At 36.5% G+C, this 19,837-nt stretch overlaps 1 protein-coding gene across 1 annotated transcript in view; it reads left to right on the forward strand.

The window, feature by feature from the left end:
• Positions 1 to 7,721: 7,721 nt before the first annotated feature.
• Positions 7,722 to 19,837, forward strand: part of LOC123527591 (glutathione S-transferase 1-like) — a 76,572-nt gene continuing 64,456 nt past the window's right edge. The window contains exon 1 of the mRNA XM_045307165.2: positions 7,722 to 8,013. Coding sequence (XP_045163100.2) covers positions 7,872 to 8,013 — 142 coding nt within the window. The 5' untranslated portion in view covers positions 7,722 to 7,871. The remainder of the gene's footprint in view (positions 8,014 to 19,837) is intronic.

Here is a 19,837-nt window from a genome sequence, read left to right on the forward strand (position 1 = left end):
TTAAATCACGATAAGATATCGGTTCCCATAGCTTGATGGTCAAGGTCACACATTGAGGTCAAGGTCAGCACTTATCCATAAAAAGGTTATATCTCGGCAACTATTGACGGTATTGGTTTTGAAACATAAAGTATGTCATCAGGTTGACCTAGACAATCAGCGTAGATCACTATGCACTTATTTTTATCTGATTACCTCCCCTGATTTTAATCAAAATAGATTTATATCAGTTAGTAATTATAGGACTCAATTGAAATTTCATCATTTTCATTAGATAGACTGAGACAATCAGGGTAGATAATTTGGACTGATTTTATGTCAAATTACCCCCTTTTGTTTCAAATTAAAATGGGTATATCTCCGTAACTAATGAAGATACTGATCTGAAATTTTTATTATCAACATGTAAAGTTGTGTACAAACGCCCGGTCACCCCCACCACCCTAGTCACACCCCTCCAACCCCCCCCCCACCCCCCCACACACATTTAAAAAAACTTAAACCTTCGGTGAATATGTATCAACATGTAAAGTTGCACCCTCCCCCCACCACGCTCCTCCACCCAGTCACCCCCACCACCTCAAGACTACATAACAAGGACTTTGGCTCAGTAATGGTCCTTTTTGACATAGAAATTAGTTAAGTTTCGCATATCATTTCATATTTTGTCCAAACACATGCTTACCATCGTAGTCACACATTGCCATATAGTGTAAGATTTATCCAGTTCCGCAAATACAAGTACATTGATGTCTTATCTATTTTTCTTCTGTTGTCTGAAAATCTCTGGTAATATTTTGACCCCATACTTACATCAATCCTTCGAAAAGTCGAGCGAGCTGTCAACAGACAGCTCTTGTTAGCTCACCTGAGCAAAAGATTCAGGGTGAGCTATTGTGATCGCCGTCCATCCATCCGTCCACACTTTCCTTCAAACAACATCTCTTCCTAAACCATCAGGCCAATTTTGATGAAACTTCACAGGGATGTTCATTGGATAGTCTTCTTTAAAAAATATTTAAAGAATTGAATTCCATATAGAACTCTGGTTGCCATGGCAACCAAAAGGAATTTTTTTTAAAAATCTTCTTGTCCAAAACCACAGGTCGTAGGGCTTTTGTATTTGGTATGTAGCATCATCTAGTTGTCCTCTACCAAGGTAGTTCAAATTATTCCCCTAGGGTCAAATATGGGCCCACCCTGGGGGTCACATGGTTTACATAGACTTATATAGGGAAAACTGAAAATCTTCTTTTCCAAAACCACAAAGCATAGAGCCTCAATATATGGCATGTGACATCATCTAATGGTCCTTTATAAAGATTGTTCAAATTATGCCCCTAGGGTGAAAAGAGGCCCCGTCCCGGGATCCCAAGTTTTACATAGACTTATATAGGAAAATACTTTAAAAAATCTTTTTGTGTGAAACCAAAAGACCTAGGCCTTTTATATTTGGTTTTTAGCATTGCCTTGTGGTTCCCTACCAAGATTGTTCAAATTATGCCCCTGGGGTGAAAAGAGACCCCGCCCCGGTGGTCCTAAGTTTTATATAGACATATATAGGAATTATTTTTAAAAATGTTCTTGTCTGAAACCACAAGATCTTGGCTTTTGATGGTATGTAGCATTGGGGGTCCCAAGTTTTACATAGACATATATAGGAAAAAAATAAAAATCTTCTTGTCTGAAACTGTAAGGCATAGGCTTTTGATTTTTGGTATGTTGCATTGCCTAGTGGTCCTTTACCAAGATTGTTCAAATTATGCCTCTGGGATAAAAAGAGGCCCTGCCCTGGGGGTTCCAAGTTTTACATAGACTTACATAGGAAAAAACTTTTAAAAATCTTCTTGACTGGAAGTTCAAGGCCTAGGCCTTTGATATTCAGTATGTAGCACTGCCTAGTGGCTCTCTAACAAGATTGTTCAAATTATGTCCCTGGGGTGAAAAAAAGGCCCTGCCCCAAAGGTCACATAGTTCTTATATGAGTTATATAGGAAAAAATACTTCAAAAATTATCTGATCATATTTCCTAGACTGTTTAATTATAATTACCTTATGACCCCAAGTAATTAGGGGTCACTTGACTGTAACCTTGACCTACTGACCTACTTTCTTGTTTTCTAAGATACAGCCTTGAAATTTGGACGACATATACAGTTTTGCACACCGATCTTAAAACTGATTTTCATTGACCTTGAATATGGCCTACTGACCTACTTTCTTGTTTTTTTAAGGTACAGCTTTGAAATTTGGATGACCTGTATAGTTTTGCATGTCGATCTTTAAACAGACTTTCAGTGACCATCACCTACTGACCTACTTTCTTGTTTTCTAAGCTACAGCAAAGGAATTTGGACCACTTGTAATATTGTTTTACAGATTTCAAAAGTACCCGTAATCTTGCATAATCTTTACCTTGACCCACTCTCCTAATTTTCTTGTTTTTAAAGCTTTAGCGAAGAAATTTGTTCAAACAAACAACTCTACTCAGGTGAGCGATATAGGGCCATCATGGCCCTCTTGTTTTTATAAGTTGAAACCCACAGAATTTCACAAGATGAAAAATGTAGAGAAAGTTATTAATTAAGAAAACGATTTCAGAACTGTTAGATGCATGACTGTTTCATCATGTATAGCAGGTAACGAAGCTTACTTTTCCATTGCATTGATATAACATGGACAGGATTACGATTGACAAACAGTGTTCACTCAACAATTTCTCTCTATAAACAAATTGTTTCCCTTGTGTGAAGAGTGCTTAGGTTAAGTCTCTACCCGTATAAACGCACAGAAATAACATTAAGTCTTGTATTTGCACTTCTGCAGTCGCCTACTACAGCATTGTTAGGTTTCTTTCCAAACCTATAAGAAAATCTTAAGAAATCTTCGGCTAAATCTTCCGAAAGATCTCATAGTCGTGTCGATTTAATTTTAATATTTGCCGCGAGAAAGAAAAATAGTTTTAGCTTTTTAAAAAAAAAATTCAAAGACGCAATTTTGTTTATGTTCTTGTGATCGACCTCATGTCAGTAAAAATGACAGAAATTGATGATTTTCCGAGTACTTTTAGCTGTTGTTGCATGCAGATGATTTTAAGGTACGTTATTACTCCCAAAGATGTGTCAAAGCTGTTTGGTAAAATTAAAGTGAAAGTAGGTCTGCTTATGCAATATTAGCGTTTTCTGTCTCAGTCACTTGACATCACTTTTATTGAAAGTTGAACATATGTTTTATTTATCACAATCATATGCTTTTTAGCTCGACTATTCGAAGAATAGGGGAGCTATCCTACTCGCCCCGGCGTCGGCGTGAGCGTTAGCGTTAGCGTGAGCGTGAGCGTCACACAAATGTTAAAGTTTGCGTACCACCGCAAATATTTTCAAATCCATTGAGGTATTGCTTTCATATTTTGCATACTTGTTTACCATCATGACCCCATTCTGTAAAAATGAGGAGACAACTCTATCAAGCATTTTGACTGAATTATGGCCCCTTTTCGACTTAGAATAAATGTTAAAGTTTGCGTACAACCCCAAATATTTCCAAAGTCCATTGAGATATTGCTTTCATATTTTGCATACTTGTTTACCATCATGACCCCAGTCTGTAAAAAGGAGGAGGCAACTCTATCAAGCATTTTGACTGAATTATGGCCCCCTTTCGACTTAGAATAAATGTTAAAGTTTGCGTAGCACCCCAAATATTTTCAAAGTCCATTGAGATATTGCTTTCATATTTTGCACCTTGTTTAACATCATGACCCCAGTCTGTAAAAAGGAGGAGGTAACTCTATTAAGCATTTTGACTGAATTATGGCCCCTTTTCGACTTAGAATATGCTTATTGTAATGTTAAAGTTTTACTCATTGCTTATATTATACTATCAAGCACTGAGAATAGTCGAGCGCGCGGTCCACTGACAGCTCTTGTTTTATTTATTTAATACCAGAACGTTACGTTCTGTATCAAATGACACTACAGTGCTTATCAAATACACAATAAAAAGTTGATCGTGCATTAAGGCAAAGATGGAATTACGGGGGAAAATGCTTCATAACAACTTTATTTTAGGTGAGATAATAATTATAAATTATACCTTGTTGAAACCGCTGTAAAATTTGGTAAAAGAGGACAGCTTTTTTATGCAGCGTTGCAGTTTCAGTTACTTGTTGTTTTTTTTTTTTATAAAGTTTCAAATATAATCATATAAGACATATTTATGGAAAAAAGCGTCCTGGTGCCAGCAGAGCGATTTTAATTTTTCTTACATACCATTTCAACTAGGGGAAAGGCAAAATGAATGACATACTCTAAGTCGTATGTATTAGACAGCAAGTCATAAGTATGAGATAGTTAGTTGTACGTATGAGATACTAACTCAGGAGTTAGTAAGTCATACGTATTAGTTAGTAAGTCGTACGAAAGACAAATTAAAATATCTCTGCTGGCAACAGCATGCTTCCATAGGTTTTAGATAAAGTAATGTAAGGATTACATGCATTTAATTTCACAAAGGCGGACAAGTCGGCTTTAATTTTGAAATGTTCAACAAATTCAAAGGAGAGATTTGTCCGTCCCGACGAGGGGCAGATTTTTTTTCATAAATATTTTTATAGGTGGCCGCATACGCCCCGTTGATTTCCGTTAAGTGGAAAAAAAAACACATTTTTAATTACCATTTTTGATTGCTTTTAAGCTAAATAATGGCAATAAAATCTCTACGGTCTGTAGAATATCATAAACTTAAGAAAGATTCATCTTACTTGTACACAGGGGATTAAATACATTTTGTCATCATTAACCACATTAAAACAACATTGCGGAACGCTTAATTTTAATAAACAGCTGAACCCAAACAGATATATATCTGTGTGTTTATAAAATGTAGGCCCCCCTATATCATTTTAGCTAAAAGAGATCGAACTAAAATTTCTTTTACAACATAGTTGGAACAAACATTTAAATGAATATAAAAAATCTTGACCGATGGTTGAATCGTCTAGACAGTTTGCTGAACTTCTGATTTTAAGGAATAAACACATTAATTGTTTATCAGGCATATAATAATTATGAATAAAATTAGATACTTCTCTCGATAAAAATGATAATATGTTATCCTTCGAAAATGATTTGCTGTGTGTGTGTGTGTGTCATTTAAACACAGCAGAATAGCAAAATAACTGATTTTTTCATTTTTCCTCCATCTGTATGACAATTAAAATTAGCCTAAGACTATTTTTGCGGTAAACATGTAACCATAATTTGTTTGAAAAACATTTTGTCAGTTAAAAGAACAACTTTATGACCGACTTTAAACATTATACGTTTCGCATATTACCTCGCACAATTAACATTAGCCTAAGCTAGAAGAATTGCAGAATAACTCCAGCAGAATAGCAGAATAACTCCAGCAGAATAGCAGAATAACTCCAGCAGAATAGCAGCATAACTCCAACAGAATAGCAGAACAACTCCAGCAGAATAGCAGCATAACTCCAACAGAATAGAAGGATAACTCCAGCAGAATAGCAGAATAGAAGAACAACTCCAGCAGAATAGCAGAACAACATTAAAAAGACAAAAATGCTACATGACTTTTATGTCTCCCACCACAAAGTGGTGTGGGAGACATATTGATTTACTCCAGTCTGTTTGTCTGTGTGTCTGTCACAAAGCTTGTCCGCACTCTAAGTCGAACATTTCTCATCTGATCTTCACCAAACTTGAACAAAATGTGTTTGACCATGAGACCTCGGCCAAGTTCGATAAATAGCCAAATCCACCCAGGCACTTTTGAATTATGGCCCTTGAATTACTGATTGGATCCACTCATCACAGCCATCGAGAGTAACTAGACATTTTTCAATGGGGTCCATTCATCACAGCCATCGAGAGAAACTAGACATTTTTCAATGGGGTCCATCCATCTAAGCCATCGAGAGAAACTAGACATTTTTCAATGAGGTCCATTCATCAAAGCCATCGAGAGAAACTAGACATTTTTCAATGTTGCAGTTGTGGGAGAAATGCGCTTTTCTCAAAAGCATCTCTAGATGTTTCTTTCTTTTTTTTTCTCTTTTTTTTTTTCCATTTTACCTCGCATCTGTATGACAATTAAAATTAACCTAAGGCGTGTTTATAATTATAAAGCTATTCTGCTGGAGTTGTTCTGCTATTCTGTCTGCTGTTCTGCTGAAGTTGTTCTTTCAACAGACTAATTTAAAATGATTTACTAACAGTCATTAAAGCAATAATGGTAACATGTGTGTCGCAAAAACAACCTAAAACTTATGTTGTTTATGCGAGATAATATGACGTATAAGGTTGTTCTTTTAACTAACAAAAACGATTTTCTAACAAATTATAATGCAAATTAACAAATTATTATAACATGTTACCGCAAAAATGGTCTTAGGCTAATTTAATTCTCATACAGATGCGAGGTAAAATGAAAACGTTATTCTGCTATTCTGCTTGAGTTATTCTGCTAGTCTGCTATTCTGCTGGAGTTATTCTGCTGGAGTTATTCTGCTATTCTGCTGGAGTTATTCTGCTATTCTTCTAGTTTAGGCCAATGTTAATTGTGCGAGGTAATATGCGAGACGTACAATGTTTAAAGTCGGTCTTAAAGTTGTTCTTTTAACTGGCAAAAATGTTTTTCTAACAAATTATGATTACATGTTACCATGCTTTTTTCCGCTGTTCTGCTGGAGTTATTCTGCTATTTTGCTATTCTGCTGGAGTTATTCTGCTATTCTGTTTACTTTACAGAGACTTTTCAGAACGAACTTAGAGGATTATTGTCGAATACTCTATAAAAGATTTAGGAAAATATTTTTCCGTACTTTACAGTATCTAACACGTTTAAATATCTTTTATTTTTTCGACCGACCAGTCAGGGTTAAATGCCGTATGTGAAAGTCCGGGAATATTGATAAAATAATTACTTTTCGAGAGTGTCCTGGTGGTCCCAAGTATTATGAAGCTATCTTATAAAAGTCTAAGGCACCCATTAATAAGTTTTGAGTGCTCCTTGGTCGATGAAGCTTTTTTCTGGCACCCTACTATATACAACAGGGTCCGAATTCACCAGAGTTTTGAATTAAATTCAGGAATTTAGACTTAATTAAAACATTTGTATCAAGTTTGTTTGAAATCCTTCATGAGGTTCACGAGTGACAGAGTGGAGTCGACACGAAATTGCTAACGGGCAGACGGACACACACACAGACAGACAGACAGACGGCCAGGTATAACAAAATACATCCCTTCGGGAGTACAATAACAACAAAGGAATGGAGACGCAAGATATTACGTTTTCTACAGTTTTCACAATGTTTTACCTGCTGACCTATATTTTGATCCCAGCTGACCCAGTTTAGATTTTTTTTATGTCGGACGACGCCGACGATTGAATACGGATACATTACGATAAGACTAGCTCATCATTTCAACTTTGTCGCAGATGCGCAACTTATAATATTGAAGAACATTTCAGGAAAGCGTTATGACGCTAGATCAAATACTTTTTGCGATATGTATAACAAAACATTTCTCTGGCGAACAGACGGACGGACAGACAAATCCAAATCTTATCCTGTGCGGTAACATAATAAGCCAGACCTTACCATCATTATAGGAATTTTTTCCTACCACACATACATTGAAATAATCATGTTGAGACGGTCCCTTTGAAAAATCGATCGTCTTAGGTGTTCACAGTCCACGTAGACTTAAATCCCCATCGGATCGTTGCAGTTACGGCTCAGTAACACAGCGTTTTTCAAATCGCATCTGTTTGACTGGAGTGCGTTTAGTTGGAGGTCTATTTAAAGTAAAAAAGTTCAACTTTAGTGTTTGAAGTGTCCTACAATGGTCGTGTACAAATTAATTTATTATGATTCGCGAGGGAGCGCAGAAGTAATTCGTCTTCTGTTGGCACTGGTAGCTTTGCCTTTTGAAGATGTGAGATACAGTCAGCAAGGGGTGAAACAATGGATTCAGCAGTATCCAGGTAAGATACAACATAATCGTAATATCTGTAAGAAGGATTACATGTGTCTTTGATTAATATTGCGTGAAATTAGCCATATATGCTCTGGCAGCCAGAGTAGCATAGTTCAGCCAGAGTTCAGCCGGAGTAGCCAGAGTTCAGCCAGAGTAGCCAGAACTCTGGTTACTCTGGCTGGCCAGCCACAGTAGACAGAGTAACCAGAGTAGCCAGAGTTTCTAGGATTTTAACATGTTCTGGCTACTCTGGTCAGCCAGAGTAGCCAGAGTAACCAGAACCCGTGTTCACAAAACATTTTCAATCTTAGCCGAGTTTGATTATGAAACTTAATGTTTCATTTCTATCGAAATAACGTGTTTAAAATTGAATTTCAAGTTAATAAATATTTTCAAGTGGCTATTTAGTATTTATTGTCAGTTTCAGTTGCAATTTAACCTGGAAGATTTCCTAAAATTGGTATTAAAATTTCAAACTCAAACTCAGCTGAGATCGATAAATGTTTTGTGAACACGGGGCCAGGATTTCATTTGCTTTGGTTACTCTAGCCAGAGTTCAGCCAAATTTAAGTAGCCAGAACTCTGGTAACTATGGCTGGCCAGAGTAGCCAGAGTTCAGCCAGAGTAGCCAGAGATCAGCCAGAATAGCCATAGTTCAGCCAGAGTAGCCAGAGTTTCTAGGATTTTAACATGTTCTGGCTAATCTGGCCAGCCAGAGTAGCCAGAGTAACCAGGATTTCATTTGCTTTGGATACTCTGGCTGGCCACAGTAGACAGAGTTTCTAGGATTTTAACATTTTCTGGCTAATCTGGTCAGCCAGAGTAGCCACCCAGCAAACACACAACGTTAAGACAACGTTGTGTTTTAGTTGTATGTTAGTTGTGTTATTTTACAACGTTGTGACAACGTTGTAACAACGTTGAGAACTTTTCAAAATAGTGATTTGAAATGTATAGGAGAAAGTCCTATGCAAGCAATGTGTGAATGTACTGAAAAGACCCTATAAAAAGACACACTGAGTTTTTATCTGAATCTTGTAAAATCTACAACGTTAGTACAACGTTGTGCAAACGTTGAGCTACAACGTTGTGTACGTAACAGTGCTGTAACGTTTTCACAACGTTTTACTCAAGTTTGAATCACAACGTTGTTAAGGTAACGTTATATTAACGTTTTTACAATGTTGCCAATTTTCAGTGAAAGAGTAGTTATGAAAGTATATTCAAAACCGACAGTTGCCTAAAAAAGCCTGCTTACTTGCGGAGCTACCGAGGTCGCCTGCTCAGCAGCTGTTAACTGTCTCATACGAGAACTGCTTTGCTACTCCCTTATATACTAATTTTTTTTTCGCTCGATTGTGAAGAATAAAGCTTCGAGTCCGAATCCGGGAAAACCTTGGAATGGCGTTTAATGAGGACGTTAACTGCCATGACCCATTATTAGGGTTCAAACCCACGTCTCCGTGGTAAGCAGCCGACACCTTATCTCCAACACCACCACTCCCCTTCTGCCGCAAAACATTGCCAGTTATATAGGTAATTTGTACAGCATATGCTGTATGCAGGTCTAGAATTTTCTCTTTTTTTATGGACATTCTGTAAATATATTTACAATCCATAAATCTGAAGATTTTTCAGTATAAATTTATAGACTGGTTGTATGAGATCTGTTAAAATTTCAATTTAAATCATAACTGCAAGTTAAAATGAAAAATTTCACTCATTACATTAAGCATGTAGATTAAAAACATAGAAATTCTTTCATACAGATGGATCACTTTATTTTTTTCACATTTTCCAAAAATTCAAAGTTGTCAATTTTGACAGAAAATCACACAAAAAAAAAACCTTCTTATGCATTCTAAGTTTAACCCTGCAGTTTTGACCAATTTTTAGAAGGATAATATGCCCCCTGCCCCCCACCCTACCCCCGCCCGATCATACCTGGGACCTACGCTTAAGCAAATTATGTATTTATGAGGGTACATCAGAAATACTGATGACCTGAACTTCAAACTTCTGAAAAATAAGCTTGTTTCTTGAAATAAATTAGGTTAGATCTATTTTAGTGTCAATATTTTGTTGTTGTTGTTGTTGTTGTTGTTGTAGTATTTCATTATGTAAAGCTGACTTCGTAGCGATAGGTTCGAAACTATATTTCGTTTATTTCATTTTAAGCTGTCGAATATACTGTAACATCATTGAACATAAATATGTTTTCGTAAATTTACTTCGAGTATCTCCTTCTTAAAAAGAAACGTTGATTCGGATGTACTGACACCTGAATATCTGCATGCGCGCCGAATGTTTACAAAGTCCGTTAGTATTTTTGGCGAAATTGGTGTCTCTCGGTGATACAGTTACACATTAGAACAACTGAATAAAATCTCCTTTCAATTAACTATCGATATATCTGGTGTTTTACGTAAGACTGAGGTAAGTACATATAAATTAATACTTATATACTCTAGATTATTCTTGAAATTTCATTTTGGCGCAAAGTTATCCCAAGATTTGGGCCAAGTCAAGATTTTGTTGCAGATCAAATAGCCTACATATGCGTTCGTTAACAGCAACATGAAATTTATTCAGTAAAAACCCTAAAGTCTAGTTTCTGTAAAGAAAAAAAAACGAATGCAAATTGCTGCCATACCCCACCCACTTCTGTTAAACAAGAAACTTTCCTATCTATCTATCTTTGTATACGGCTGGACACCCCTCACGGGTATAATAGCCGTTTCCATATAATATTCAGCACTGGTAAAGGTAAAGGTAAGTTTTATTTACCATCGCTTGGTGAAACAATTAACATAAGCTCTCTAGAGCTTTTCTGCGACCCTATATTAAGAACAGTTAAAACCAATTATACCTCACCCCCTGCAATTTGCTGGTACCCATTTACAGCTGGGTCGACTGAGGCAATTGTGATAAAGTGCCTTGCCCAAGGACACACCGCAGTGGGAGTAGCCAGGATTCGAACCAGGGGCCTTCGCTTCCGTAGGAAAGCATCTTAGCCATCTCGACCAGTGCGTCCGCAACTATTTAATTTCTGTTTCGAAGTCTTTCAGTGCTTTCACGGGATCTACTTTTCAGATTATATTTACAGCACAGCAGCGGATGTTAAGTGCTGTGTGGCGGCCATAAAAGTCCCGACTTCATCTCAGTGTTGATATATTTTCTGGTCCTTCGGGATCATTGATTTCAACTCGTTTAGATTTGAAGATTGAATACTGCTTAAGCCGGTGATAGGGGGCGTGGGCAGAGTTGCATTATCCATAACTGCTCCTGAACAGACTCAATCAAACTGAGTCTGCAATTTTCACTGTTTGTTAAAATTGTTTTGTTCTCGGTGCTTCCAAGGGATCTACTTTTCAGATTATATTTATATTTTTAACTATATAAGTATTAAATCAGAGCTTCAGATAAGCTGCGTACTTATGAAAATAAATTTTCAGAAAACCTGATTGAATTAATAAAATTAACACAAGGATGTGTCTAGCCGTCCGGGTTACCGAATGCCTAGTCTGAGATTTAGCCGATCTGAGATCCCTTTACCAGACGGCTAGCAAATCCTAAAGGATTTTCTAACCATCCGGTAATAGATTTCCTAATGAATAAGTAATGATACCTGTTATTTACTGAAAAAATATAGATGTCGATACTTACATGTCTGCAAACAAAACTTTGTGTGAATACATACTACAGATTTACTTTTAATCGTGCATGTAGATACGAAGACTTGCATGTCAGTACTAAGGTCATATTATAAACTCATTCTAGTGTGAAAGCTAAGTCAGGTTTCTTTGTAAATCTTCAGGCCTTTTTACATGGAGAGGTGGCGAATAACTTAAATGGTATGACCCTCATGCCAAGTGGGACAGGAGAGGTCATACAAATGCATGTAAATTATCTAAATACCGAAACTTGCATGTCAATTCTAGGTGCATCAAACATAGTAAACTAATTAAAGTCTGAAAGCTATCTCATGTTCCTTTGTCGATCCTCAGACCTGTTTACATGGAGAGGTGGCAGATACCTTAAATGGTTCGATCCTCATGCCAAGTAGGACAGGAGAGGTGGTACATATGCATGTAGATACCAAGACTTGCATTTATATGTAAATACCTAAGTCCAGTAAACCAATTCAAATTGGAAGATATCTCATGTTTCTTTGTCAATCCTCAAGCCTGTTTACATGGAGAGGTGGCGATACCTTAATTGGTCCAATCCTCATGCCAAATAGGACAGGAGAGGTGGTACAAATGCATGTAGATACCAAGATTTGCATGTCACTACTTAGTATGTCATTGTAAACTAATTCAAGTCTGAAAGCTACAGTAAAACCAATTCAAATCTGGAAGATATCTCGTGTTTCTTTGTCAATCCTCAGGCCTGTTTACATGGAGAGGTGGCGAATACCTTAATTGGTCCGATCCTCATGCCAAGTAGGACAGGAGGGTGGTACAAATGCATGTAGATACCAAGATTTGCATGTCACTACTTAGTATGTCATAGTAAAACTAATTCAAGTCTGAAAGCTATATAGTAGAAACCAATTCAAATCTGGAAGATATCTCGTGTTTCTTTGTCAATCCTCACGCCTGTTTACATGGAGAGGTGGCGAATACCTTAATTGGTCGATCCTCATGCCAAGTAGGACAGGAGAGGTGGTACAAATGCATGTAGATACCAAGATTTGCATGTCACTACTTAGTATGTCATTGTAAACTAATTCAAGCCTGAAAGCTATTACATGTTTCTTTTGTCAATCCTCGGGCCTGTTTACATGGAGAGGTGGCGAATACAATGTACCTTAAATGGTATGATCCTTGTGCAAAGTAGAACTAAGAAGAGGTGGTACAAATGCATGTAGATACCAAGACTTGCATGATGTAAATACTCAAAGTACTTCATACAATATAGTAAAACTAATTAATTTATTTGGGTTTTACGGCACATCGACACAGTATAGGTTAAAAAAACCAATTCAATTCAAATCTGAAAGCTATCTCATGTTTCTTTGTCAATCCTCAGGCCTGTTTACATGGAGAGGTGGCAAATACCTTAAATGGTTCGATCCTCATGCCAAGTAGGACAGGAGAGGTGGTACAAATGCATGTAGATACCAAGACTTCCAGGATGTAAATACCTAAGTTTGTCATACGTAGTAAAAACCAGTTCAAATCTCGTGTTTCTTTGTCAATCCTCAGGCCTGTTTACATGGAGAGGTGGCGAATACCTTAAATGTTACGATCCTCGTGCCAAGTAGGATAGATTAGGAGAGGTGGTACAAATGCATGTAGATACCAAGACTCGCATGATGTAAATATTTAAGTATGTCATACATAGTAAAACCAGTTCAAATCTGAAAGCTATCTCATGTTTCTTTGTCAATCTTCAGGCCTGTTCACACGGAGAGGTGGCGAATACCTTAATTGGTACGATCCTCGTGTCAAGTGAGAGATGGTATAAATGCATGTAGATACCAAGCTTTGCATGATGTAAATTCTTAAGTTAAATTCTTAACGTACAGTTATGTCTCCTAAACTGCTCTCTAAATTTCAAAATAATTTTACATACACATCACCATCATGAGCGCAAGGAACACGTGCATTTACATGTTACTTTGACCTTACCTTGACTTGAGATACTTTTAAAGTCAGTGTCTTCAGAAAATAAGCAATTTGGGTGCCATACGATATGGAGGTATTCATCACCTTCAGTGATAGCTCTAGTTATTTAAATTTAAAGATTTATATGACTGAAATTGAATCATTTGATACCATTAATGGCATAAAAAGTTTATTCAATGAGCACTGTCATGTTCTATAATGCGATCTACTTTTGTCAATACGATTGCTGTAGAAACTGATTGGACCTACATATTTACATAGTTTAACTGTTGTTCTGTTTCCTTTTTACAGTCCAATATTATTGCACATTCGGTAGCAAAGATGTTGACACCACATGTCGTCTGATGATGACTTTTACGGGATCGAATAAGGTTTGGTCATTGTATTCCCTGAAAGGAATGAGAGGAGAAAAGAAACTGGAAGACCTGGCTATCTGCAGGCCAATGCTGGCTGCAGGTCAATATTGAGTAAGTTCTGTATACTGTTACAGTGTGGAGTAAATTTGTTTTTAACATGTCCAGAGAAAGAGGATAGGTAGCTTGGTAATTAAAAAAAAACAAGTTTAGAATATTGATAACATAAATCATCATCACTGACAGGTATTTTTTGAGGACAATTCAGAAAAGAAAAACCTCAGCTGGGCCTCATGTTCTCAAACCATTTTTCAGTCTCATTTGTTGTTTTATCTAAACCATCATAATCAATCGGGAATCCATTTAAATAGCTATTTTAGATAGTTTTAAATTTCATTTGTTGTTTCATTATATAATATAAGATTTAAATTAACATGTGAGCATGGCGCCTAATGTGGATGCCTCTTTTGTGATAACGGCAATTTGATTACAACTTTTACACCACTGTAATGATTTTTTTTCAGATGCTCTTATGAAAACTCATAAGACAATAACAAAAAAAAAGAAGCTGAGGATGCTGTTTTTAAAACATGCTCCATTCAAAAAAGGTGGATTGAAATTTAAGGTAGGCTTAGATTCTATTGCTTTTCTATTGTTCAGTGTTGATGCTTTTTGGATAAGTCAGAAAATTTACAACATTAGGTTACAGTTAAATGTATCTAAAGATAAGTTTAACTTGAGCTCTTGATAATCTTCAGCTTTACTTCTTTGTTTTTGGTGTTGCACTAAAAAGGTCAGCATAATTTGATTCAGGTTTTACTGCAGGATTCAGGATGGTTGAACTGATATAAAATTAAAGAACCAAATCTTCATTCTTAAAGTTTGCTTAAAACATAAATTTAAGTTTCAGAAACAATTTAAACAAATAATGTGTCTTTGCTCCAGAATCATTCTATCATTGACATTGTTTTACACAAGTACTTAATATTAATGAATTATATTAAAACAAAACATTCATATTATTACAGAAAGATGTGACGGGTCAGCCTTGAGGGAGGGATTTGGAGATATACTGTAATGTCTTTAATGTGGACTTGCGTGTGATTTAAGTTTTCACAAGGGTTTTAGTATGTGTGAAAGTATGTCAGTTTTCAAATTGAGCTATGACAATTTGCTCAAACTACATACTCAAAGAACTTTGAAGCGGTCTTGTGACGTCATGAGCTTTTGTTTAATACCAGTTTGGTGATATAGGCCCATGATTATATACTGTAGAAAGTGAACAAGTTCACTCTCGATACAGATAATCATATAGCCTGATCTCTGAATGATATTTTATGAACCAAAAGAAGGCATAAAATAAAAACATACAGTAGTGATTTGAATTATTGATATTGTTAACTAGATCTGGGCTGTATTCATAAAGGATCTTAGTAAAAAAAAATATCTAGAACTTAATATTCTTTGAACAATCAAGTCAAAAACTTTTCAGCTCTTAAATATTTCACAGCATGACTCCAAACTTGTATATTATACCAAAGAAAAATAGATTGGCAACTTGAAAGGCGTATAGAGCAAATCTCACCAAAATCACATGGCAACTGAATGAGGTCTCCCTTTTATAAGCATATTTGATCACAATTGATCAAGTCAGCAAACGCTTTGAAATAAGAAAACTTGATCGTTTGTGTATAATGCTAATGGTACCTTTTTAATAATGTTACCAGTATTTCTACACAGGAAAGCAATGAATTTTTGATTGGAAGTCTGAGAAATCAACAGTGGTTGAAAAATGGACTCGATTCGGTTTATTACGCGCCAGTGTAACATTAAATACTGACCACGTTGAAAATTGACCCCATAGATCCTTTTCAATGTTGAGAATTGACCCCGTCAACATTTCAACATCAAATTTTGATCAAAGGGTCCTTTTTCAACGTTGAGAATTGACCCCGTCAACATTTCAGCATTAAATTTTGATCAAAAGATCCTTTTTCAACATTGAGAAATGGCCCCACCAACATTTCAACATTAAATTTTGATCAGTGGGGTCAATATTTAATGTTACACCGGCTGTACCGCCAGTTTAATACTTCAGTAAGCATCTGTTGATTTGATCTTGTTGTTGAGACCCCTTAGAGAATTTCAAATTTGTTGTCGCATATCTTCACTCTGATGTGTTGCACACAAGTCGCATCCATATAACCATGGTCAAGGTTACACTTTAGTCAAAGGTCAAAAGAGAGTTTATTCTAACACATTCTTTGTTTATTCTTTTACTATTTTTTATCAGAAAATCAAATTATTGATAGTCTGCGTTACTTAAATTTTGTTTTTCTCAAAAACTGTCAAAGGTAACCATTTGAAACTTGGAAAACTTGTTCACTTTTACACATTTTTATACGCCCGAAGGGACGTATTATGTTATGACGCCGGTGTCCGTCTGTCCGTCCGTCCGTCAGTTAACAATTTCATGTCCGCTCTGTAACTCTTGAACCCCTTGAAGGATTTCAAAGAAACTTGACATAAATGTTCACCACATGGAGACGACGTGCAGAGCGCTTGTTTCGGATGACTAGGTTCAAGGTCAAGGTCACAGGGGTTAAAGGTCATATAAATGTGTTTCGTGTCCGCTCTGTAACTCTTGAACTGCTTGGAGGATTCCAAAGAAACTTGGCACAAATGTTCACCACACTGAGGCGACATGCAGAGGGCATGTTTTAGATGACTCGCTTCAAGGTCAAGGTCACACTTGGGGGTCAAATGTCATATATGACTTTGCTTTGTGTATATTGCTCTGCATTGCAGTGCTCTTGTTTTTATTTGGCAGATCCTTTTTGTTCTCTTACAATATTTTTTGTATTACTTCCTTTTTTGTTACTATAAATAGCTTATTTTGAAACTTTTTATTATTGCCATAGGAAAAACCGAGACCACTTTTCTGTGGTACAACATGGATGGTACCTCCAATTTTTAGGTGTTTTTGACATAACTTTACCTGGTAAGAATTTTTGTGGACTTGGAATTTTTTCTGGATTTTCTTCTCTTTTTTTGTTCCTGTCCTTTGGGCTTCAACAGTCAAGTTCTTTAAATTTTGCTCCCATCCTCTGATGTAACCCTTCGGGTGTATATTGCCCCGCTTGGCGGCGCTCTTGTATTCATTGCAATGCAGGTAACACTGTGATTTGTTTTTACAGAGTAAATACCTCTTACTGTCCGTCAGTCTCCAATTTCTCAATACAATGTAACAAGGTATTTTTCTTCTTTACAGTGGTGACCTCATTCTGTTGACTAGGTGACCTTCAATGATTTTTTTGTTGAGCTATTGCCCTTTTTCGACCTTGAATTTTCAGTTTTGTTTTTTTTCAATCCAATTACCCAATATCTTATCATAGGTATTGACATGATACTAGACATAATTTATTGTGATGACCCAATTTGTTAGACAAGAGGAGGTAACTCTATCAGGATCATTTTCTAAGAATTATTGCCCTTTTATACGCCCGTTTGAAAAATTGGACGTAATGGGAACGCCCCTGGCGGGCCGGCAGGTGACGTCGGAGCAATCTTCTTCATGCATGGAGGGATTTTGATGAATCTTGGCACAGTTGCTCACCATCATGAGACGGAGTGTCCTGCGCAAGAACCAGGTCACTAGGGCTGTTCAGTGTATGTGCATCCGTGCGTGCTTGTGACCGGATTTGATTACATGTCCGGACTGTAACTTTGACATGCATGGACTAATCTCGTTTATATTTGGCATGAATGTTAACCTCAGTGAGACGGAGTGTTATGCGCAAACCGCAGGTTCCTATCTCAAAGGTCAAGGTCACACTTAGAGGTCAAAGGTTAAATTCAATAATGACTTTGTCCGGAGCATTTCTTCTTCATGCATGGATGAATTTTGATGAAACTTGGCACAATTGCTCACCATCATGAGACGGAGTGTCATGCGCAAGAACCAGGTCCCTAGGTTCTAAGGTCATGGTCACAATTAGAGGTCAAAGGATACAAGAATGAAAACTTTGTTCGGTGCATTTCTTTTTCATGCATGGAGGGATTTTGATATTACTTGGCACAAATGTTAACCACCACGAGACGGAGTGTCATGCGCAAGAACCAGGTCCCTAGGTCTAAGATCAAGGTCACATTAGAGGCTTAAGTTCAGATACAGAATAACTTTGTCCGAAGCATTTCTTCTTCATGCATAGAGGGATTTGATTGTAACTTGGCACAATGTACACCATCATGAGACGGAGTGTTATGCGCAGGTCCCGTCTTTAGAATTACTTCCCTTTGTTGTTACTATAAATAGCTTATATTGCAACTTTTTCATTACTAGTCGTAGGGAAAAATCGAGATCACTTTTCTGTTGTGCAACATGCATGATACACCCAATTCTGAGATATATTTTGACCTGTCTCTACCTGGTAAGATTTTTGTGTGGACTTGCAACTTTTTTTTTGTGGGGGGGGGGGGGGGGGGGGGTTAAAGATTAACTTCCCTTAGTTGTTACTATAAATAACTTACATTGTAATTTTTTTATAATTGACTATAATTATGGAAAAACCAAGACCACTTTTATGTGGTACAACATAGATGTTTTTTTCAATCAGTAACTTGAGAACCACTTTACCCAGAATGTTAAAACTTAATAGGATGATTGCACATGCAGAGTTTATGACCCTTATTTATTTTGGGGGTCACTGGACCTGAACATGAGAAACAATTTCCATTTCATAACTTTTAAAAGAACCACTAGGCCCAGAATTTTGAAACTTAGTCGGATGATTGGACATGCCAAGTAGATGATCCCTTTTGCAGCCAACATCATTGTCTCTTTGACTTTTGCTCCTTTCCCCTATTGACTTCTTGCCGATACGACTATGCATTTGGGGAGACATGCATTTTTCTTCAAAATCATCTTCTAGTTCACCTTTGCCAAACTTGCAGCTCATGAAGTCCGTATTTACCTTGCTCCTGTGGGCATGTCATTGTATTAGATTTTGTTATCGTTAAACTACATAAGCTTTTTGTATTTAATTAAATTGAATTATCGTTATCGTTAAACTACATAATCTTTTTTATAATTTTGGACTTGAATTATCGTAATTGTTAAACTACATAAGTTTTTTTGTATTTGATGGATTTAAATAATTGTTACGTATGCTTTAGACTATATTGTATTATCAAGGGGTGCAGTATTCCAATATACTGCTTAAGAGATTACTTTCGTTGTTTCTGAACTTAACGAATATTTTAGTAAATTTTATAATTAGATCTTGAATTAAAATATGTAATTGAAATTTTGTTTTGCTTATTTATTTAAACATGAGCTGTCAAAAGTAGGTTGTATTTTGGTGGTTTCACAACGTTAACCAACAACGTTGATACGACTCCACATTTTTACGTTGTCACAACGTTACTGTGCTTCCTGGGTGCAGAGTAACCAGGATTTCATTTGCTCTGGTTACTCTGGCTGACCAGAGTAGCCAGAGTAACTAGGCCCCGTGTTCATAAAACATTTTCAGTCTTAGCTGAGTTTTATTATGAATCTTAATATGTCATTTTTATCGAAATAACATGTTTAAAACTGAATTTCAAGTTAATACAAATGTAATTATTTTCAAGTGGCTATTCAGTATTGATGGTCAGTTCCAGTTGGAATTTAACCTTGAAGAGTTCGTAAAATTGGTATTAAAATTTCAAACTCAGCTGAGATCAAAAAATGTTTTGTGAACACGGGGCCAGGAGTTCATTTGCTTTGGTTACTCTAGCCAGAGTTCAGCCAGAGATCAGCCAGAGTAGCCATAGTTCAGCCAGAGTAGCCAGAGTTTCTAGGATT

Source organism: Mercenaria mercenaria, chromosome 14, assembly GCF_021730395.1.
Source record: "Mercenaria mercenaria strain notata chromosome 14, MADL_Memer_1, whole genome shotgun sequence".
NCBI classification, from domain to species: Eukaryota; Metazoa; Mollusca; class Bivalvia; order Venerida; family Veneridae; genus Mercenaria; species Mercenaria mercenaria.